Source organism: Anguilla anguilla, chromosome 1, assembly GCF_013347855.1.
Source record: "Anguilla anguilla isolate fAngAng1 chromosome 1, fAngAng1.pri, whole genome shotgun sequence".
In the NCBI taxonomy this organism is placed as follows: domain Eukaryota; kingdom Metazoa; phylum Chordata; class Actinopteri; order Anguilliformes; family Anguillidae; genus Anguilla; species Anguilla anguilla.
The window spans coordinates 69942150-69965629 of record NC_049201.1 but is presented as its reverse complement, the minus strand read 5'-3'; the positions used below and the strand labels follow the sequence as shown (position 1 = coordinate 69965629).

The window sequence follows — 23480 nt, the reverse complement described above, 5'->3', positions numbered from 1 at the left end:
AGCATGGACATAAATTTGAATGATGATACAAGCAAGACGTTCCAACATCTGTTCGTGGCTGTGCTGTACGGTAACTGCCGGCGATTAATGCGAGCTCGGCTCTGCTCAGTTCGGAGCACTTGTGAGGGGTTTAGTGGCGTAGGTGAATTTATCAGTATGTGTGCAGGGGAGGAGGCAGCGGGAGAGGAGGGGGTGCTACGTTGCTTGTTTACTATTTCCTCACTGCGCCGGATTCTTTCTCTCTCTAGCATCTGTGCACTCCTCTCTCTCTCGCTCCCTCTCTCTCTTTCTCTTTCTCTCTCTCTCTCCCTCCCTCCTCTCTCTCTTTCTCTTTCTCTCTCTGTTTGTGTTGCTTGGCCACTGACTAAGTCAGCCTGCTCATGGGATTTTGGGCTCTGTCAGCTTTCCTGATGGTCCTGTTAATTATAGCTCTTTGTACTGCGGTTTTGGACAGTTTCTGTCGCTGATTGTTCCTTCCTGTCCCCGCTGCTTTTTTTTTTGGATTGCATGCACCTGTGTTTATTTATGTCCTTCTCCTCCTCGCTGCTTGTAAGTCGCGTGCCCGTGGCTGTCCCTGGTCCTGGGCTGTGTTCCCGTTTCTCGCTCCTGGTATTAGGGGTAGAGTCGGCAGAGTGTGGCCAGAGAGCTGCTTGTCTGTGAAGTATCAGTCTGTCTGTTAGGAGAGCACATCAGCCATCAGGGCTGTCAGTGCATCGATCAGCCAGGTCTTCCTCTCTGTCCCTCGTCAGCGCCACAGGTGTTCGCTCGGGTAATCTCGTCTCGCGGTCCGTCGACCCATTGATGGTCTGTCACCGTGTCTTTTTACCTGTCAATCAGCACGTCAATCGACAGGTGTGCTAGTCATTCGAGCTGCCACAGTGCACGCCCTGGCAGAGGCTCCAGCACAGAGTGCAGCATGAAGAGCATTTTTTTTGTCACGGGGGAAACAGACACACAAATGATTTAGCAGTTTACGAATCCCTAAAAACCAGGGCCTCCTCCTTGGCAGGTCAGTGTAAGCGTGTTATCCGCGCGTCGCTCTTCTCGGCCGCTGCCCGCGCGTTTGCGCCGCGGCCGCGCTGAGCTCACGGGAACGTCCGTCTGTCCGCGCGGTCCTGACAGACAGAGCGGGAGCCGTCGGGAGGAGGAACCCCCCGGGAGGACGGGCACTAAACCAGAGAGGGCTGTCGAAAAAAGAGTCAACTTCAGGATACACAGGCCCTGGGAGCGAGAGAGCGAGAACGCGTGGAGAGACGGATGAACGAAGAGAGAGGGAGAAACGTGTCTCAGGAGAGGGGGAAAGAATGAGGGACGGAGAGGGCGTGCTTTGTGAGAAAGGGAGAGCGACTGCGAGAGAGGAGAGGGTGTTTATTTTGGCAGTGTCGTGGTCAGCCGAGAGAGTAGTGTGAGCGAGAGAAGAGAGAGAGAGAGAGACGGAGAGAGAGGGAGGGAGGGAGAGTTATGCGAAGCATTACCGTTGTGAGCGAATGTTATTGTCGGTTCGTGTTACCGTCGTAATGTCACGTTAATGCCAGTTCGCTCCTGGGCCGGCGAGAAGCTCGTTTGACTTTTCAGGAATTCGGAGGTTCTCTGCCCCGCCTTCCCGGAGGCTCGAGCCCTTCAGTCGGGATTTGGGTTGCTAATGCGCCTCTGCGGACGGGACAGAGAGGAAGGGATCAAATACGGGGCTGGAGCGAGGAGGAGAGGGGGAAGGAAAATGTGGTTTACATAAGCAGGGCCACAGTGGCTTCAGTTTGACTCTTCAGGGTGGCTTCCAGAGAGAGAGAGAGAGAGAGAGAGAGAGAGAGAGAGAGAGAGAGAGAGAGAGAGAGAGAGAGAGAGAGAGAGAGAGAGAGAGAGAGAGAGAGAGAGAGAGAGAGAGAGAGAGAGAGAGAGAGAGAGAGAGAGAGGAGAGAGAGAGGGAGAGAGAGAGAGAGAGAGAGAGAGAGAGAGAGAGAGAGAGAGAGAGAGAGAGAGAGAGAGAGAGAGAGAGAGAGAGAGAGAGAGAGAGAGAGAGAGAGAGAGAGAGAGAGAGAGAGAGAGAGAGAGAGAGAGAGAGAGAGAGAGAGAGAGAGAGAGAGAGAGAGAGAGAGAGAGAGAGAGAGAGAGGGGCAACAGGGAGCCAAAGAAAGGGAGATCAGCAGAAACAGTTCTGAAGGGAAGGAGAGAGAGAGCGTGTATGTGGTGGGGGGGGGGGAAGAGATGGATGGAGTGAAAGAGAGGGAGAGAGTAGTGGGATGGGCGCATGGTATTTTTGAGGGAGGGGTGGCAGAGAGAGAGAGGTAGAGAGGGAGGGAGTGAGTGAGTGATCGTGGCGAGCAGAGAAAAGTAGGCGTGGGGCACGCGGAGAGAGATCCCAGAGTTCCGTTCGGCCGCCGTTAATCAGACGGAGCCGCGCCGCGGACGCTAACAGCCTTCTGCTCCCGCCCCCCCCGGTGCGCGTCCCGGCCCGGGCAGCTCTGCGAGCACGGCGGGGCGGGCGGCTCCTAAACGCCCCCCCCCCCCCCCCGAGGACCCCGCGCGCTGAGGTCGCCCTGCCGAATCGTCTCCGAACGGCTTCGCCGCGTCGAAAAGCACCCGGCAGGACGGCCCGCTCCGAACTGCCCGGCGGTCTTTAGGAGCGCGCGATGCGTCTCACTGGCCGTCTCTCAGGACCCGGAGTAAGGCTCTGGCGCACTGTGCGCTCGCCGCTCACCGCGCTGTCGGGTTTATAGCGCCCCTCTGTCTCTGCGCGGCCGTGCTGCAGAGGCTTCAGCGCTCAGCACAGCAGCTCTGTGAGTGCGGAGCGCGTCTCTGTCCCGCTGATCGCATTTGTGGAACGGCTGTTGTGTCCGTCATTGTCTTTTCAGGTTGGATAAAGCACTGCATTTTCATGGTCCTGTTTATGCTGAGGCACTACACAGTAAAATGACCAGTGTTGATTCAACTCTGAGTACATGCTGTATAAGTCTAGCTGGGACAATATGTACTCTGTAAGAGTTGATTTAACACTGAACGTTGAGCATTTTACTGTTTAGTAGCTAGCTGTAGTTCACGCTAGTTTTGTGCTGGCTTTATAGAGTGAAAAAAGAACTCCCAGTGCTTTAACAGCTGCTGAAGTCATGTTATTGTATCGGGCTTGCGTTTTTGCGCAGTCATACAGTTTTATTTTAAAAATGAGGGAGGCTGGTCTAACATTCTGCTTCCCTTTGTGTTCCCTCCATCTTCTCTCCTCCTCCCATCGCTCACCGCTGAAGCTGGAGAGACGGAGACAGAAGACTGGTCAGCTGAGGCAGGACAGACGGACAGCCACTCCAGCGGGATCACCTTCCTGACTGCCCCCCAGTCCCCCTCCCCCTTTCCCTGGTCCCCTTCCCCCCAGCCCTTCAGCTTACCCTAAAAACTGCGCCCCCCGCCCCACACCCCACCCCCCCCACATCTCTGATGGATCAGAGAACGCAGGGGGGGCCACCCACGCCACCCCCCCTCCCCCCCGCCGCTCCTCCCGGGGAGTCGGAGAAGGAGGGCGCGGGTGGGAAGAATGAGGAGGAGAAACGGGAGAAGGAGAGAGAAGGAGGCGCGGCGGAGGCCCCCGGCGGAGGGGGCGGCGCCGGGGGGGAGCAGCAGCAGCAGTTCTCGGTCACCGAGACGACCTTCTCGGAGGGCAGCGTCAAGCTGAAGATCGGCCTGCAGGCCAAGCGCATGAAGAAGCCGCCCAAGATCCTGGAGAACTACGTGTGCCGGCCGGCCATCCGCACCTCCGTCAGGCAGGGGCGGGGCGGCGGGCGGGGCAGCCGTGGGGGCGGGGCCGCCGCCGGGGGGGCGGGGGGTAACCACGCCCACAGCCCCTCGCACGACAAGGACAGAGACAGGGAGAGGAGCCCAGCTCTGAACCCCGGCCCAAACCCGCCCCCGCCAACCTCCTCATCCCTGCCAGCTGCTCCGCCTGCTCCTCTTCCTCCTCCTCCTCCACCTCCACCTCCACCTCCACCTCCAACTCCTCCTGCTCCTCCTGCCCTGGCCACGCCTGTCGCTGGGAGCGTGCCAGGGAAAAGGGTAAGCAGAGCCTCCTCCGCTGCTCCACGGGTGTCTGAGCTCATGAGAGCCTGATCCATCTCGGGCCTGCAGGCCCTGCCGCTCGCTGCGGCCCTGTCGCAGATTGTGCTGGAGGTGCAGAATGGCCGTCCAGCGAGCTCACAATGGAGGGCCAAGCAGGAGGCGTCTCGCCTCTGGGTCTCTCTCTCTCGGTAGCAATTTATAGCCACCAATGGCAGCGCTCCTCTCTCTCCCTGCCTTTCTATTTTTACCCCTCTCTGCCTTTCTGCCCATTTCTCCTCTGTATTTATTGCTCTTTTCACCTTTGTTTTTTTCCCTCTCTGCATGTCATCGTCCATGTCATCACCAGCACGTGCTGTTCGCACTCTCTCTCTTCCTTTCTCTCTTCCTCTCTCTCTCTCTCTCTCCCCGCCTCGCCCCTGCCTCCCTCGCCCCTTCTCCCCCTCCCTCTCTCCTCTGTTTCTGTGTCACTGTGTCCTCTCCTCCTCTCTCTCTGTCGCCCCACCCCCTCCCCCATTTCCCTTCCGCTGTCCTCTCTCTGACCCTGATAATGCCATTGAGTGGCCGTGTGGAGAAGTCGCCTGGTCTGTCTGTGGGCCTCTCATTCACTAATCTGTCATTGACGAATGGGGCTACATTATCACATATCCTAATAAATAGCTGCCAGACAGCAAGGGAACGCAATAGCGAATGCAAAACCGTGCATAAAGGGGAAGCTGTTGACCCCCGCTTTCCTGATATAGTCTAATCTTTCATCTATTTATATCGTGTCCCTCTATTTACTTTGCTTTTATTAGTTGTTTGTAACTGATAGCCGAATGCAAGAAAAAACTTGAAGTAGAGCGAGTGGGAGGGTGCTGAGGAGCACAGCTTGCTCTCTGCTTTATGAAATTTTAAGTCAGCAATTACGGTGAATCGAAGGGGTAATATAAGTAATGGAAAGGCATTATTTTTAATGTCACAAATTAAACTCCGTACTCAAGCCTCAATCAGAGAGAACTTGTATCTGTGTTAATTGCTGTGAGTTACAGAGGTAGCAAATGCTAAGCGTCGAACGTTTTTCTCGACAGGGTCCCCCAAAACTGGCTCGCAAGTCGGAGGTGAAATCGGACGCCTCGTCGGAGAGACCGGCGAACATCCACCGCCCCGATGCGGACGTCAAACCGCCCCGTCCCGGAAAGAAAAGCCCCTCCCCCCCGACCAATCGGCCCCCTCCCTCTTCCCCCACGCCCCCACCCCCGGCCCCTCCGTCACAGGACGCCAGCGCGGAAGCAGCCTCCAGGACGTCCCAGTCCCCGCAGGGGGACGGGCAGAGGGAGAAGGACAGGGGCGTCCTCAACGGGGGTGCGCCCACCGTCACGGAGAAGCTGGCCCAGCTCATCGCCACCTGCCCCCCCTCGAAATCCACCAAGGGCAAGGTCCGCAAGCCCCCGCCTGCCGGCGTCCCCGCCAGCGCGACCGCGGCGGCGCCGCCCGTTTCCCCGAGCCCGGCGCGGGCGGAGCCTCTGTCGCCGAACAGAGCGGCGGCTCCCTCTCCGCCGTCCGGCTCCCAGCCGCCATCCCGCCCCCCCGCCCCCGTCTCCCGCCCCCCCGGCCGGCCGCCGGGCCCCCGGCACAGGGACAGCGCTCCGGAGAAGGCGTCCGCCCCTCCTAAGAAGGAGGAGGCGGGCAGCGAGGGCCGGGGGGGCGGCGGAGGTAACGGCAGCGCCGCGGGCTCCAACGGCGCTAACGGTCCCGCCGCCGCGACAGGCGTCAAGCAGCAGACACACCTCACCTGCCCTCCTCCGCCCGCTCCCCCGCCCCCGCCCCCTCCCGATCAGAGGGCAGGCGCGGCTCCAGATGGCCGGCGTGGCCCGGCCGCCTCCCCCGGCAACCCGTCGAAGGGAGGTCCCGGCCAATCGGAGGGCGGCGGCGACAGGGAGCGCGAACGAGACCGAGACAAGGAGGGCCCCAGAGACCTGAGCCTGAACAAATGCGCCCCTCCCTCAGGACCTGCCAGGCAGGAGGGCGGCAGCAAGGGGGCGCCGCTGTCCTCCAGCGGGCAGGGCAGGAAGAGCACCAGCCCCGCCGAACCCGCCAGACCCAGCCCGAGTCGGGACAGAGGCCCCGCCACGCCCGCCCCCTTAGACTCCCCGAGACCGACTGCCTCCCCCACCCATGGCCCCGCCTCCAGCGCCCCCGAGCCCTGCCCGAACAGCGCCCCCAGCACCCCCCCCGGCTCCCCCCCGGAGCCGGACTGCAAGCCGCTGAAGAAGCGCAAGGGCCGGCGGCCGCGGTGGACGCGGGTGGTGAACCGGGCTCACAAGGCCACGCCCTCCACCGGCACCGCCAGCCCCGCCGATCAGACCCCCAAACTGCGCAAGGCCCCCTCGTCGCCGCCCTCCGCCTTGCCTTCCCCACCGCATAAGCCCCGACCGGTGGGGCGGCCCCCTAACCCCAACCGGGTTCCCCCCGCCTCCGCCCAGCTCCTGCAGTCTCCTCCCAGGAAGAGGGGCCGCCCCAAGTCCAAGATGCCCCGGCTGGACGCGCCCGTCCCTCGACGCTCCCTCAAGTTGCCCCCCTCCAAGGTGTACTCTCTGCTCAAGTCCAAAGAGGAGGATCCCCCGGTCCTGCACCCCGAAGTGGACCTGAACCCCCCGAAGCCCGTCCCCAGAAAGCGCGGCCGTCCCAAACGCTTACCCCCCACCCTCCCCCAGGAGTCCCAGCCCCCGACCCTCGCCCCCGAGGAGCAAGGGGGCGCTGGCTTCGGGGCGGGGGAGGGGCTGCAGGGGGACAGGCACTTCCGGAAGAAGGGCAACGGGCAGCTGATGATGAGGACCATCATTCACAAGATCAACAAGATGAAGACCAAGAAGCGCAAGAGGCTCCTGAACCAGATCCTGCTGGGCCCCGGGGCCGGCGGCGGGGCCCGCGGGGAGGCGGAGTCCTCTCGGGGCCCGGGCGCCGGCGTGATGGTCGCGGCCGCCACGCAGTCCCTGTCCTCCCTGGCGGCCTCATTCGGGGGCAAGCTGGGCCCCCAGATCAACGTCAGCAAGAAAGGGACCATTTACATGGGCAAGCGGAGGGGGCGCAAGCCCAAAGCTCCGACCAACGCCTCGGCCAGCGCCCCCGCGGCCCCCCCCGAGCCCTTCCTCTCCCCGGCCTCCGCCTCGCCCCTGCACCACCACCACCACCCCGCCCAGGCCCTGCATTCCCAGCAGCAGCAGGGCCTGTCCTCGGTGGAGGTGTTCCCCTCCCCGACGCTGTCCCAGTCCAGCAGGGCGCAGAGCCCCGCCAGCGATGGCGGCTTCGTGGAGCCGGGGACCGTGCACTTCACGCCCCACCCCCACTGCAGCCACGCCCACCACCACGCCCACCACTCCTTCCCCCTGCCCCCGCCCTCCTCCCCGGCCCTCTCCCCCCGCCCCCTCGCTCCCCTGGGCGCGTCCTCCTCCTCCTCCTCCTCCGTGGCCCCCCTGCTGAGGAAGTCGTCGTGCCGCGGGCATCACCACCACCACTACCGCCATCAGTACCATTACCGCAAGCTGTCCCCGCCCCCGCCGCTGCTGCCCACCTCGCCCGCGCACCTGAGCGAGCTGAAGGAGGCCACGCCCTCGCCCGTCAGCGAGTCGCACAGCGAGGAGACGGTGCCCAGCGACAGCGGCATCGGCACGGACAACAACAGCACCTCCGACCGGGGCGAGAAGGGCGGGGGCGGCGCCGGCCTGGCCCAGGGACTGCCCGTGGGCGCGGTGATGCCCGGGGTCGTGGGGTCGGTCGCGGGGGTCGGGGTCGGGGTGGGGGTCAGTCCCCGGGGGCGACGGAGGCACTCCTCCTCGGCGTTGCTGGAACACCCGTCCCCCTCCCCCTCGCCCCTGGGGCTGGGGGCGTCGCCCGACCCCTGCAGGAGCCACGCGGCGGCCCCGCCCTCGGCGCTGGTGGGCCACAAGGAGAAGCACAAGCACAAGTGCAAGCGGCGCGGGCACGGCTGCCCCGGCTACGACAAGCTGAAGCGGCAGAAGCGCAAGCGCAAGAAGAAGTACCTGCAGCTGCGCGCCCGCCGCCAGGACCCCGACTTCCTGGCCGAGCTGGAGGAGCTGGTGGTCCGGCTGGGCCAGGTTCGGATAGCCCACCGCAGCTCGGGCGCGGGGATGGGCGGCGGCTTGGGGCTGGGGGGCTCCGGAGGCGGCGGCGTGGGCGGGGGCGCGGGCATGGGCGGGGCCGGCGGAGGCGGCGGCGGCGGCATGGGGAGCGGCGGTCATCCTCCGCCTCACCACTACCTGCACAGGGACCTGCTTCCCACCATCTTCAGGATCAACTTCAGCGGGTACTACTCGCCGCACCCCGCCTACCCCTGCGACTCGCTGCACTACGTGCGCAAGCCCGACCTGAAGAAGAAGCGCGGCCGGCCGCCCAAGCTGCGCCAGGCCATGGCCGAGGTGCCCTTCGTCCATGGGCTGGGCTTCCCGCTGTCCGGGGCCGGCTTCTACCACCCCTCCTACAGCGTGCCCTACTCCTCCGCCCCCCTGGGGCTCAGCTACTACAGGGGGTACCCCCCGGCGGCGGCCCTCTACCCCCACCCGCACCACCCTCAGCCCCACCCCCCTCCGCCGCACCCGCACCACTCCCCGTCCTTCCCCCCGCCCCCTCCGCCCTCCTACGTGCACCACCACCCTCCCCACCTCCTGCTCAACCCCGCCAAGTTCCACAAGAAGAAGCACAAGCTTCTGAGGCAGGAGTTTTTGGGAGGGGGCCGGTCCCCCGTGCTGTACCCCGCGATGCCCCCCGAGCTGTCCTACGGCTGGCTCCACGAGCACAAGCACAAACACAGACACAAGCACCGCGAGCGGCGGGACGAGGAGGGCGGGGCCGAGGCGGGGGGCGGAGCCCCCGGGGCCAGGCTGTCCGGGAGCAGAGGGATGGGCGGAGCCGCCGGGGGGATGATGGACTCTCTTCGCCGCTACCGGTACGGAAAGGACCCCGCGGCTGCCGCCAACGCCTCCAATCCAGCGTCCGCCCCCGCGGCCAACTCCCCTTCCTCATCCTCCTCGTCCTCAGCCGAGAGGTACAAACATAAGGACACGCCCCTCTCCTGCCTGGGGCCCTCGTATCTGTCGTTGGCGGGGGGGCCCAGGGGCCATTCGCACCTGGAGCCCTGGCTGAGGAGGGGGAGCCCCGAAACGGACTACGCCAACCTGTCCCAGAGCTCCAACCCCCACCAGGACTCTTTCACGGGGGGGCGAGTGGCGGACCCCGCGGGAGGTTCGGACAGCGAGGAAGAGGAGCCGGACACGCCCCCACCCGTGTCTGCGCACCCGCACGCCCCCGCGCACCACACCAACCTGTTCGCCAGCGCCCTGAGCCGAGCTGTCCCCGCGGCGGGGCGGGGCCGGAGGGGCGGGGGCACAGCCAGCGCCAGGAGCTTCGCGGGACTGAGGAGCGATCGGCCATCATCAGCAGAGAGGAGAGACACCGGTGAGGAGGGACTGGGGGGATTCTCATCCTATTGAGATGGATAGTTTGCTTTGCCAAGTTCACCGGTACAAATTACTGAGCTGACATTACTTATCAAATAATCCATGTGACATTATGCTTTGGCGCAGTGTATTGTTTTGCGTTATAGCATTTGCCGTGGGCGAGTATAAGATGTCGTTCTCTGGATTACACAGTTTGCGGTGACTGCTGTGGTTGTGGAATGTTGGCTTAATGGACGCGGGCTGCAGCTGTTTATTGTGTGCGTATGCGTGTGGCACAGTGTGTCTGCGCCAGCCTGAACTGGGTCAGCGCTAAATTGAGCGGCGCACTCATTGCTAGTCGGTCGTTTGTAAGGTTTCCAGTCGGGGTTTGTCACTGTCAGAGAGTAGGTCACAGGGTCGCTGAGAGCGGTGATGTAAGGACTCCGCACGCGTGCGGGATCAATAGCGCGGGTGCCTGAGCCGTGTGCGGCGCGTATCGTGGCGCGCGCGCGGCAGCCCAGTCGATAGGTGTAATCCCAGCTGAGCGCGGGATTACGGCTAAGGACGCGGGGTCGTCCCCCCGGTCACAGACGGAGGGGCGGGGTCGGGGGGGTGGAGAGAGGGTGGGAAAAGCCGCGGCCCGCGAATGTGTGAGGAGACAGCGTGGAGGGATGGACAAACGCACTGGGAGACACGGAGGATGTCGGGGGAATGGGCTGTAGGATGGAAGGGGCGAGCAGGGATGGAGTGATGGACTGCCCTCACGCTGCCTGGAGCTCCAGACACTCTACCCGGCTCCTCTAAACTGCGCCGTGCTGAACTATACAGTTCGGTCTCCTGTTATGCCTGTTCGCTGTTGCCTCAGCTGTAACCTGCTTAACCCGTTGTATTTTGCTCTGATAGATCCCTTATTACATTTCTGTTGCATTCCATTGTACCGCTGCTTTACCCCGGGCTGGCCAGCGGGGGATGGGCGCTCCCTCTACAGTCTGGTTCCTCCCGAGATTTCTTCCCATTGGGGAGTTTTTTCTGGCTGTCGTTTGAGGGTTTTCTCCCCACTGGGAGTTTGTTCTACCTCATGCGCTTGCTGTTTGGGGGTTTAGGCCTGGTGTTTGCTCTGTTTGCTCTCTCTGCTCTGTCTTCTTGCTTTGCTAGTCTGTAAAGCATCTTCGTGCCAGTTCTCTGTAAGAAGCGCTATACAAATAAAATAGAAAAATAGCTGAGGAGGAAACAAGGTGAATGTAAGAATGTGTGTGCAGACAGAAAATAAGAGGGTGAGCGTGTCTGGAGAAAGAGAGAGGACACGTCTGATACAGTCTGATACAGTCAGTGTGATACAGTCAGACAGTCTGATACAGTCTGATACAGTCAGACACAGTCTGATACAGTCTGATACAGTCAGACAGTCTGATAGTCAGACACAGTCAGTGTGATAAAGTCAGACAGTCAGATACAGACAGTCTGATATAGTCTGATTCAGTCAGACACAGTCTGACACAGTCTGATACACTCAGACAGTCTGATACAGTCAGACACAGTCAGTGTGATAAAGTCAGAGACAGTCAGACACAGTCAGACACAGTCTGATACAGTCAGACACAGTCAGACACAGTCTGATACAGTCAGACACAGTCAGACACAGTCAGACACAGTCAGGTACAGTCAGACAGCCTGATACAGTCAGACACAGTCTGATACAGTGTGATAAAGTCAGACACAGTCAGATACAGTCAGACACGGTCAGATACAGTCAGACACAGTCAGACACAGTCAGACACAGTCAGATACAGTCAGACACAGTCAGGTACAGTCAGACAGCCTGATACAGTCAGACACAGTCTGATACAGTGTGATAAAGTCAGACACAGTCAGACACAGTCAGATACAGTCAGACACAGTCAGGTACAGTCAGACAGCCTGATACAGTCAGACACAGTCTGATACAGTGTGATAAAGTCAGACACAGTCAGATACAGTCAGACACAGTCAGATACAGTCAGACACGGTCAGATACAGTGTGATACAGTCAGACACAGTCAGACACAGTCAGATACAGTCAGATACAGTGTGATACAGTCAGACACAGTCAGATACAGTCAGACACAGTCAGGTACAGTCAGACAGCCTGATACAGTCAGACACAGTCTGATACAGTGTGATAAAGTCAGACACAGTCAGATACAGTCAGATACAGTCAGACACAGTCAGATACAGTCAGACACGGTCAGATACAGTGTGATACAGTCAGACACAGTCAGACACAGTCAGATACAGTCAGATACAGTGTGATACAGTCAGACACAGTCAGATACAGTGTGATACAGTCAGATACAGTGACATACAGTATGCTCTGGTCTTTACTATGCCACTGACTCTGTTTCAGCTAAAGCTTGATTATTTTACACCACTTACTCATGCACTCACCAGCAGTTTGGAAATAATCTCACTGGCAGTTCTACTTGTGGTGTAATTGCTTTCACTCCCACAGCGAGGTGGATATATACAGTACTGCACTGAACCGCAATCTTTGTAATTGTGTCCTTCATGCTGAATTCTAACTGCGCTAAAGTCGTTACAGATTTGAAATGCAAAGAAGATTACACAGTCGAATGGTTTTATATTTGGGATCATAAACCAGTTTTTTCTCTTTTGAAGTGCATCCGAGGCAAATGAAGCGTAGCGCCGAGCCAGGCGCATGTCCTTGTTCAGCGTGCCGATCGTTTGCTTTCCTCAACCTACACATTTGCTTACTCACGTATATTATTCAGCACCAGCGCCGGCGCGGCTAGCCGGGATCCAGACTCCCCTGTTAGGCCTGTAGCACGCAACACATGCATGCACGTGCGGGTCTGCTGTCTGTTCGGTTAGCCTGCAGTGTGTGCACATGCATGTGCCAGCCTGCTCTGTGTTCGGTTAGCATGTAGCGCGTGCACATGCATGTGCCAGTCTGCTCTGTGTTCGGTTAGCATGTAGCGCGTGCACATGCATGTGTGGGTCTGCTCTGTGTTCGGTTAGCCTGTAGCGCGTGCACATGCATGTGCGGGTCTGCTCTGTGTTCGGTTAGCCTGTAGCGCGTGCACATGCATGTGCGGGTCTGCTCTGTGTTCGGTTAGCCTGTAGCGCGTGCACATGCATGTGTGAGTCTGCTCTGTGTTCGGTTAGCATGTAGCGCGTGCACATGCATGTGTGGGTCTGCCCTCTGTGCGGTTAGCCTGTAGCGCGTGCATGTGTTTTATTTTTATTCATTTATTTAGTTTATTTAAGAAGGGACGGTGCATATTAATCAACAACAAATGTAAATACGCCAGATTTAGCCAAAAGTGTGCGTGTGCGTGTTCTCTGTGTTCGGTTAGCCCGCAGTGTGTGCACATGCGTGTGCCAATCTGCTCTGTGTTCGGTTAGCCCGCAGTGTGTGCACACGCATGTGCCAATCTGCTCTGTGTTCGGTTAGCCTGCAGCCGTAGCCGGGAAGCGCTCTGCTCGTGTCTGAGGGCTCTTGAGTCTTGAGATGTGAAGGGAGAGGGAGGGCGTGGTGACACCAGGAAATTGAGTGTGAACAGAGTAAAGATGGGCTGGCCGGATCAGAACGGGGACTGAGGGAGAACTGGAGGGCGGGAGAGGGAGGGATGGAGCACGGATGGATGTTATTTTGCGCAGGAAGGATGTTTGGCAGGGACGCGCTAACCAGCGCTAACCAGACGCACGTGTGCCCCCCAGACCGCGCCCCATCCCTCCACAGCTCCCCGTGCTGCTGCTTCTGCTCATTCCAGAGCACGGCTGCCCAGCCCTGTTCCTGGACATCTACCATCCTGTAGGTTCACATTTCAGCTCTAATTGGGCACACCTGATTCAGCCAGTTAGCAAGTCAAAAAGATCTCTAGCTGTTGAGTGATGTGTGCTTTGTTTGGGTTTGGAGTGAGAAACCTGCAAGACGACAGATCTCCAGGAACAGGGTTGGGCAGCCAGCTTGCTGTTTTTGCTAAAATGGCACAGTGTCTGGGAAGTGGAGCACATCAGTTAGACTGATGAAGAGTCGCAGGCAGCCTAAATAGCAGCGTGATCTAGGCCATGCGGTGCGCGGGCCAGAGAGGGCTGTGTATCGCGCGCGCGCGTGTGTGCGCTGGTACCATGTGAGCGGGCGGTCCGATCGCCGCAGCGTCCCGTCGTCCCTGTGCCTCGCGTCGGATGCAGCGTGGCTACGATTTCAGAGCGTGTTTGTTTGGCAGGTCTCAGATTACACCTGCGTGTTCCACCTCGCAAACACATGCAGCACTTCTCAGGCTGTAATCTGATGTGCGCAATGTCCGGTGTGTGTTTGTACTGTGCTGCGCGTAGTGATTTGCATGCGCGTACGTGTGCTGTGTGTATGTACAGTGTGCATGTGCAGCGTGTGTGCATGTGTGCATGATTATATGTAGGTGCAGCGTGCGTGTCCAGTATGTGCGCATGTGTCTGTGATTATGTGTCTGTTTTCTTCTGAGCACTCTTGGGTGTGCTGTGCTATAGATGTGGGGGTATTTGTGCTTTTGGGGGATTACCCGCTCATGGTTGAGGGGAAGGCCAGCAGGGCGGGGTGCTTCTCCTGCTCGTATCACGTCTCTAACTGTGCGCTGCGGAGACTCTATTTATGGGCAGCGGCCAGGACTGCAAGGCTGCCTTTTCATTTTCTTCTTTCTCTTTCTGGCTTTTGGTCACAATGGCTCATCGCAGCTTTATACTTACACGGTCTGTCCTGGTGAATAATAGTTATAGGCAGCCACTGTTTCACAGGGACTTCCCAGTTCTTTATCGAGTTCATTTGCTGAAAACACGGCAGCAACCAGACAGTCGCTGTTGCATCATGTGCTATTGAGTGTGTTGCATTATTCCAATTTGTTTGTTCATATGCCGGTCAGTTAATGTTTCAGATGGGGTTTCATGGAATGCTACGCATAGAGACTGAGGCACTAAGTAATCTACAATTACTCTGGTTAGGGCACAGTATTAAATTTAAGTTCTGCCCCCCAGCTTCATTTTAATGCTGTCTTCGCTCTCCTCTTCTGCTGCTGTGCAGGAATGACGGTGGGCGTCCAGACACGTGGCTCGCGCTCTATCGCCCCCGAGTGTTCGGAGGGGGGACTGCAGCACCAGCACTCTCAGCAGGCCTCCCAGCTGGGGCAGCAGCACCTGCACTCGCACCCGCACGCGCGCTACGCGGCCCGGCACCCGCACCCGCACCCGCACTGCAGCCACGACGCGCCGGGGGGAGGGGGCCAGGGCCCCGGGAGGCCCCACAGCCGGGAGAGGCAGGCCAGCCCCTCCGCCCGTCCCCCCCAGGCCTGCTGCCCGGACGGCCCCGCCCAGCCCCCCCCGCAGCACTCCCGCGCGCGCTCAGCCGGGGGGGTGCTCTCCACCAAGCGCAGCCTGGACCACGTCAACAAGATCCTCAAAGCCAAGAAGCTGCAGAGGCAGGCGCGCACCGGCAACAACGTGGTGAAGAGGAGGGGCCCCGGACGGCCCCGCAAGTACCCCCTGCCCTCCCCTCCCCCCTCGCCCCCGCCCCCGCAGGCGCCCCCCCCTCAGCACAGGGACCGGGCTGGAGGAGGAGGAGGAGGGGCGGGCGACACCGTGTCGGACGTCATCGAGGCGGTGGTGCAGGGCCAGCTCAGGGGCGGGCGGGGCCAGAAGAGGAAGCGCTGGGCCCGGGACCGGGACGGGGAGGAGCCCGAGGAGGAAGAGGAGGAGCAGGAGGAAGAGGAGGAGAGGCCGGGGGCGGCGGGGTCCAGGGGAGTGGACAGGAGAGGCTGGCTCACTCAGGAGGAGCTGCACTGCTTCCGCAGGTAAAGCCACGCACCGTGCCTCTTCATCACGGGGCCACGCGCTCTGTAGCGCTTCACCCAGGGCACTCAGTCTGCACAGAGCTTCTGTTACAGCGCCTGCTCTCCCGCAGGCAAATTCAGCACTGAGTAATTTATTATTGTTCAACAGCCCTTCACACTGCACTGGATTTTGCCGGCGGGCTGTAGTTAGAGTAGTTAGCATGCGGTCTCAGTAGTATTTTGTTGTGCAATAGAAGAGATCTATCTTTTCCTCCATTATTTGCCCTTGTTTATACCTTGTCGAGCAAATAAAGAACCGTCGATGACATTTACGCTCTATGACACGGCTTGCTGCACATTCATCAATATTGACACCATTTGAATTTGCACCAGATTTACAGATCAGCTGTCCTACTAACGTACCGGAAGGAATGGGGGTGTGCATTCAGTGTCTTTCTGTGTTCAGGAAATGTTTGAAATGCATAAATCACCTCTTGTTCTGTCTGCATGACACTCTTATTTACTCCTATATTCCAATTTTCCTTCTGTAAATACAGTGCCCTCCATAATGTTTGGGACAAAGAGTTTTTTTTTTTTTTTTGATTGGACTGTGTACTCCACAATTTCAGAGTTGTAATCAAAATATGTATATGTGATTAAAGTGCAGATTCTCAGCTTTCATTAACCCTTTAAGGTGTGAGATCACAAATGTGTGATTAGAAGGTTCTTGGCTGAACATTCTAATGCTGATGTAACAATCGCTAGTAATTGAATGCAGTTCTAGAACACTGACTACTCTTCAGAGGGTTAAAGGGTATTTTTGTACATTTTGGGTTCACCGTGTAGAACACAGTCACTTTTTATACATAGCCCCCCATTTCAGAGCACCGTAATGTTTGGGACAAATGGATTCACAGGTGTTTCTGATTGGTCAGGTGTGTTCAGTTGCTTCCTTAGTGCAGGTATAAGAGAGCAGTATCTAAGTATATATAAGTATAACAGTATCTAGTCTTGATTCTAGGCTTTTGATTGCCTTTGCAGTCCGTTATTGGCGTTTGTCAACTTGAGGACCAAAGTTGTGCCCATGAAAGTCAAGAAAGCCATTTTGAGGCTGAGAAATAAGAAAAAGACAGTCAGAGACATAGGCCAAACACTGGGCTTACCAAAATCAACTGTTTGGAACATCATTAAGAAGAAAGAGAGCACTGGTGAGCTCAGTAATCGCAAAGGGCCTGGTAGGCCAAGGAAGACCTCTACTGTTGATAACCGAAGAATTCTCACCATAATGAAGAAAAGCCCCCAAGCACCTGTCCAGCAGATCAGAAACAGTCTTCAGGAGGCAGGCGTGGACGTGTCACTGACCACTGTCCGCAGAAGACTTCGCGAACAGAACTGCAGAGGCTATGCTGCAAGATTCAAACCGCTAGTTAGCCGCGAGAACAGGCTGGCCAGGTTACAGTTTGCTAAGAAGTACCTAAAAGTACCCATGTAGTGTCACAACCTGGTTTTCATCAACAACTTTTATCTTTTTTGGGAGCGCTCACGCCATTTTAACAAAGAGATGGCCTGCACTCAAACCTGCTGGGAGCGCAAATGTTAACTGCAAACATGGTCCACAAACCTCTTGACTTTTCCATGAAATTAACTACTCACTCAGTGCACCTGTATATTGGACTCTTTGCTGGCCACTTCCTCTACCCAGTCCCTGTTTCTGTCTGACAGCTCCCCCCGTAGGGCTGGAGTTATAAATCACTCAACGTACCCACTGCTACGGAACCTGGGCCTGTTCTACCTGGCTTACCAGCTGTTCTTCCAACTGTTAGCGCTCATTTTTCCATCCGATCCTTTGTGCCTGTTAGGACCCCCCAAATTTGGTTGGCATGATGATTAAAGGCGTTAACAGAACTAGCCTTTTATGTGTTGTGTGCAATACCCGTGCTTCAAAATATTCTGTGTAAGTTGGCTCTTTGAAATGTGAATTCGAACAAGACTTTTATTCTTAATGATGAATTATTAATTAATTATGACCTCTGCAAACGTTGAGTTCATGTTGCTGACTGAGACACAGTTAAAGCCAAATGAGCGCTCTCAGCGGTCTGAACTGTGTCCCCTAGATTATGACTGCTTTAGCTTGCCTAGGCTGTGGCCTTGCCGCTGTTCATGAAAAGCATGTGTAAGTGTAGGCAAGTGCCCGTTAATTACTCCTCAGGCTTTGAAGCGCTTATGTTCAGAATTTGTGGTGCAGATCCTGCGTGGTCATCTATGCCCCCCACCCCCTCCCCTAAAACGAATGCCAGCCCCCTGTCTGATTTTTTTCAAATTTTTATCTTCTTTTATATTGTACTGTGACAGGAACACCGTTTCTGGTGATTTTAGAGGGGAATTCCATCATAAAAAATGAACTTTAGTAGTAGCAGAATAAAATGAGCTGTCAGCCAGCTCTCTACCTGTAGCTGAGTGCAGAAATATAGCCCCAAACTAGTGTGTGTTCCAGGTACGTGCTTTACTAAAAACTGCAATGGACAGGTACTTACAGTACATTGGCGGTCGTCGGACAACGCTAGTCACAAGTTGCCATTCCTGGAGAGAGGGTAACGTTACTCACTAGCAGGCTAGCCACGAAAGGCAATCTAGGTTTTAAGTGCTCAGTTCAGTTCATTTCAAAGTCCTAATAAAAAGAAAACACCACTTCAGTGTGGCAAATTGCGTGGGTTTAATGTAACTGCAATTTAACTGTGATTTATGCGGTTGACTCAGCATGTTGTTTCAGACACGGTCAGGACTTGTGCAATATTTGGATAATCATAATAAATCTCGCAAGAACAGATGTTTTTATAGAATACCGGTGGTGAGAGAGAATGGGGGAGTGGAGATGAAGACGGTAAGCTTAGCAAGGAGAAATGAATTTCATTCCCTCATACAAGCGTGGAGACAGATATTCTCCACATCTACGCATTTCAATAAATTATCTGACAAAAATATCACATTTGCTCTTGTTCATTCATTGCTGTTTATCATTGCTTTTCTGAACAACGCATCAACAGTGAAATTACCTGCTTGACTTTTCATTTTAGTGGACTAAAGACAGAGGCAGCCTATGTGGGCCTGAGAAATCAATTTGTAGTAATACCAGATCTACTGCCAGTTAAAAAGAAAATGTTTTCAACGTGGGGTTTTAGCCACTTCATGTGTAGTTACGCTGTCTGCAAGGGTTGGGTCAGTTACGTCAGTTCATTCTGTCATTCTACCCCAGGCATGGACTTTCCGTGATTTCAGTAAGCCATTTGTCAAGTCTGTGTGTTCTTTTTAAAACACATGCATCTGATGCTTAAGTTGCCATCACACTGTAGCCTTTAGCTCAATAGCCCAGCGTTTATTGTTGGCTCAGATGGTTATGTACAGAAGGAAATTTAATTTTTTTAATCGCCGTACTGTGCTTATAGAACAAAATTTTCCTTACATGCAGGCTAACAGTCTCGGTGAGATTCTTCAGTATTTATCTAATGTAATTGATAATAGTACATGACTTCAGCTAGATCGATATATGCAGCTAACCCACTGCAAAAGACACAAATAAGCACTTTGAATATAACATACTACTGCCTGTAATAAATGTATCGTTTATTGCTGGCTGTAATATGTCAGTGGTAGCCTACATGTGGATATGTAATGTGTGTATGGTAGATGGCACAGTGGTATTGATGTGATGCTGGAACATAGCAATGGCAAGCTAGTGTCATATTTGTTATCCAGCATTACATTGCATATCACAGCAGTAGGAAAAAGCAAGTAAGCAGTAAGCTAATGTTAGCCAACCTCAGTCTGTTCGATTAAAATGTGGAATGAAATGTGGTGAAGCTTGCTAGCTAGCAATATCATTAACAATAGTAGGCCTACAGATTTTGTTTTAGTAGTGCTGATGTGTTTAGCGTTGGGTTTGGCTGACATTTTTTGGCAATCAGTGATTTGACTGTGGTCTCTAGTCTACCCTGCAAATGTGCTCCTGTATTCGTACTATGGATACTGCCCATGTTGCCCGCCTCATCCAAGGACAGTGGATCCTCATCAAAATAAGGCCACATAGAGTACAGAAGTGCAAGTCCACTACACTAGCTAGCTCGCAAGTCAAAAGTGTTTACAGTTGGAACAGCTGCTATCTACCCCAAATCTCTCTGACGTCAGTTCGGGTAACACCTCTTTCGCCTACATTAGATATATCTCTAAATTCAAATTACCTCCTCATTGCAGTTTTTCAAAAATGAGGAATTATGTCATATGTCATTATGATGTATAACACAACCAAAATTTGTACCTTTCACTGCTGATATCTCTGTACAGAGATTTCTTTGGTCTAGCCACATGAAGAGAATTAATCAGTTACACCTTGATCTGTTAAATTAGCTAAATGTTGTTTTGCGGTGGAATTCCTCTTTAATATCAATATTGATAACGCTTCTAATGGCTTTGCTCATTAATTTTTACATATTATAGATTCTTTTAATTTTGAACAGCATGGGTCTTGTCCAACTTGCAGCTGTGGTCACACCTTAGATTACTTTAGGTTTCACTCTGGACCCATCAGTCCTCAGTAATTACAGATCTATTTCTGAAGTGAAGGAAAAAAGGAAAGTTCAAGAAGATGCCTCCAAACTCATTGGATGGCACTTCATCCTACAGCAAGACAATGATCCCAAACATACTGCTTAAGCAACAAAAGGAGTTTTTCGAAGCCAAAAACTAAAACTGGAAAATTCTTGACTGGCCAAGTCAGTCACCCGATCTGAATCCAACTGAACATGCGTTTCATCTGCTGAAGAGAACACTTAAGGCAACTCGCCCCCAAAACAAGCAGGAGCTGAAGATGGCTGCAGTAGAAGCCTGGCAGAGCATCACCAGAGAAGATACTCAGCACCTGGTGATGTCTATGAGTCACAGACTTCAAGCAGTCATTACATGCAAAGGATATGCGACAAGGTACTAGACATGACTACTTTCATTGACATAACATTAATATGGGCCCAACCATTGTGGTGCCCTGAAATGGGGGATATGTATGAAAAGTTCTGTAGTTTCTGCATGGTGAAGCCAAAATGGACAAAAATACCCTTTAATAAAAGAGAATCTGCAGGTTAACCACATGTCAATTGTATGATTACCAAATTGATCAAATATGATAGAAATTAGTGGAGTACATGGCCAAATCAAGAAAAAAGTAAATTTTTTGTCCCAAAAATTATGGAGGTCACTGTATAGCACAGTGATTTTAAAATTCCTGCTGTTCAGCACACAGTAAGGCCTGCTGTTGTTCATTTACCAAACTGAAGTGTGTATGACACTGGCACCCTGTATGAATGGCTTGGTACCTTGATTTATCACCACTTTGATATGTGTTCAGCATATCTTATAAATGGCATCCATCAGGATAGTGAGTCATGGCTCTTTATTTGATTATTCCAGCTGGTTTTGATTCAGAACTGTCTACCAGCAAAAGCTTGCTGGAGACAGGACTTGAAATGTCCTCACACTCACCTGTTGTATGTATGCTTATCTTAGCGAAAGCATGCTGTCTTTTGTTGTATCCTGTATAAGTCGGTTCACACTACGTATGCTACCTGTCTGTGATTGATATTCATTGTTCCTCATTAAAGACAGGGTAGATTCTGCTTTTGTCACGTTAACAGTATGCACTGATATTGAACCATATCTGTAGCCCTGTGAGATAAACGGTGTGTGCTTCTGTACCTGTTATCTGGTAGAGCTCTGGAGGGCAAGCCTGAAGGGCCCTCCTCCCAGGAACATTTGGGTCCATCGGCAATGGAGCATGCTCCGCCCCTGGCCTTGGCCAGCCAATGGGAAAAGAGATCTGCCAGGCCGCCCAAGAAGAAGTTCCAGAGGGCTGGGCTCTACTCTGATGTCTACAAGACCGCAGAGTAAGTTTCGATAGACACACACGCCTACACACACACACACACACACACACACACACAAAGCAAACGCACACACTTCTCTTTCTGTCTGACTGTGACACGCTGACACACTGGTGGTGACATTGATGCTCCCTTCAGCCCACAGATGCGCTGGCTGCGCTCTGTTCTGCTCTCTGCCTCGCAGTGTGCCGTCAGCACTCTGGAGTGGTTTCCTTCGGATGAGCGATTAATCTGAAGTCCTGACTCGCTGTGGCCGTTAGAGAGTCCAGGGCACTTTTTCTGAGCCTCCTGGCCGAGCGCCTGCGAGACTGTCTCTGTAAATATGGCTGCGTGATCATCCCCTAACTGGGGCCGGCCGCGCAGCAACTCGTGTAAAATATTGTTTGTTGTTTCTCCGTCTGTCCCTCCCCCTCAGTCCTCGCAGCCAGCTCCTGCAGCTGAAGAAAGAGAGGCTGGAGTACACGCCCGGGGAGCACGAGTACGGCCTGTTTCCAGCGCCTATCCACGTCGGTGAGCGAGCCGGTCTCTCTCTCTCTCTCTCGCTCTCTCTCTCTCTCTCTCTCTCTCTCTCTCTCTCTCCCTCTCTCCCTCTCTCTCTCTCTCGCTTGCTCTCTTTCTGTCTCTCTCGCTCTCTCTCTCTCTCGCTTGCTCTCTTTCTGTCTGTCTCTCTCACTCACTCTCTCTCTCTCTTGCTCTCTCTCTCTCTCGCTTGCTCTCTTTCTGTCTGCCTCTCCCTTTCTCTCTCTCACTTGCTAGCTCTCTCTCTCTCGCTTGCTCTCTCTCTCTCTCTCACTTTCTCTCAGTACATGCATGCGGCGAAGTTGGAAAGTTGGCTAGGCTAAGCCCACTGGATTTAGCCAGTGTTGTGTCATTAGCCGACTATGCGCGGGATTCAGCGGGGACAGATAGATAGCTGGCTGGCAGGGCGTCCTTCTTCAGCGCCCCCTGGCTGCCTGTCAGGCACCTGCCTGCAAGCTTGCAGTTTCCTTCAGCGAGAGGCGCGGCTCTCCTCCGGTGCGTGCTAGCTGAGATACGCTACGCTACGCGGTGTGTAATGTCCTGGAGGACCGCCTGCGCTGCAGCTGCTCCGGGGGTGGCAGAGTGCCGACGTGCGATTGCAGCGGCCCGCTCAAAATGGGGGGGTTGGGGGGGGGGGGTTGAGCGCATGCTTGCTTTAATTACAGGATGGATGATCAACTCCAGCGCTGCGGTTGGCGCTGAAACAAACGTCTGTGTCTTTGTGCGTGCGTGAGAATGGAATTCAAACAGGATGTGACCAGTTGAATGGAAATGAGTTTTTTTTTTTTTGTTGAGTGAATCAGTGTCCCCTGAGACTCCTGTGAGGGGTGGGGGGGCTCCGAGCCGAGCGCAGCTGTATAAAATAATAGTTTGCATACGGAGCTGGGTCCGCCTCGCCCGCTAATCTGCCTCCCTCTGTGTGTGTGTGTGTGTGTGTGTGTGTGTGTCGCACAGGGAAGTATCTGAGACAGAAGCGGATTGATTTCCAGCTCCCCTATGACATCCTGTGGCAGTGGAAGCACAATCAGGTACTTGTGACGATGACGCTGGCCTGAGTTTGTGTTGTTGCGCAGAGTGGGGGCTGGGGCTCCTGGGGGAGGGGAGGAGGGGGGTAGGGGGCTTAGCTCAGGGGGGTTAGTGCCTCCCCCTCGCCCCTCACCGCATCTCTCTGTGTTTCAGCTCTATAAGAAGCCTGATGTCCCGCTCTACAAGAAAATCAGATCCAGTGAGTGCTTCTTTTTTAATTAACATCACATTACATTACAGGCATTTAGCAGACGTTCTTATCCAGGGCGCCTTACACAACGAAATTAAAGACTGTTATTACTCTCACCACCTAAGAAACACTTTAATATAACAGCAGACAAAAGAGTACACTGGACCTTATCCCCTGATGTTCATTCATAAGTGCGGAGCTGATGATTGGTTTGGTCTTTACATTTTTATTAGGTGTACTAACTGTTCTGCTTCTTCAGTGTCTCTGTTAATGCCTCTCTCTCTCCCTCTTTCCCCCTCTCTCCCCTCTCTCCCTCTCTCCCCCTCTAACTCTCCCTCCCATTTTCCCTCTCTCTCCCTTCCTCTCTCGCTCGCTCTCTCTTTCCCTCTCTCTCCCCCTATCCCCCCCTCCCTCTCTCCCTCTCTCCCTCCCTCCCTCCCTCTCTCAGATGTGTATGTGGATGTGAAGCCTCTCTCTGGGTATGAGGCCACCACCTGTAACTGCAAGGCACCAGAGGAACGCGCTGACAAGGGCTGCATCGATGACTGCC

At 55.0% G+C, this 23480-nt stretch overlaps 1 protein-coding gene across 1 annotated transcript in view; it reads left to right on the top strand.

Moving 5' to 3' along the window:
- The window catches only part of LOC118236528 (histone-lysine N-methyltransferase ASH1L-like), a 42229-nt gene that overhangs the window by 2554 nt on the left and 16195 nt on the right, over positions 1 to 23480 (top strand). The window contains exons 2-9 of the mRNA XM_035434988.1: positions 3237 to 4035; positions 5106 to 9489; positions 14524 to 15289; positions 21025 to 21198; positions 21611 to 21705; positions 22669 to 22742; positions 22894 to 22939; positions 23379 to 23480. The exon at positions 23379 to 23480 is cut by the window's right edge and continues 7 nt beyond it. Coding sequence (XP_035290879.1) covers positions 3424 to 4035; positions 5106 to 9489; positions 14524 to 15289; positions 21025 to 21198; positions 21611 to 21705; positions 22669 to 22742; positions 22894 to 22939; positions 23379 to 23480 — 6253 coding nt within the window. The 5' untranslated portion in view covers positions 3237 to 3423. The remainder of the gene's footprint in view (positions 1 to 3236; positions 4036 to 5105; positions 9490 to 14523; positions 15290 to 21024; positions 21199 to 21610; positions 21706 to 22668; positions 22743 to 22893; positions 22940 to 23378) is intronic.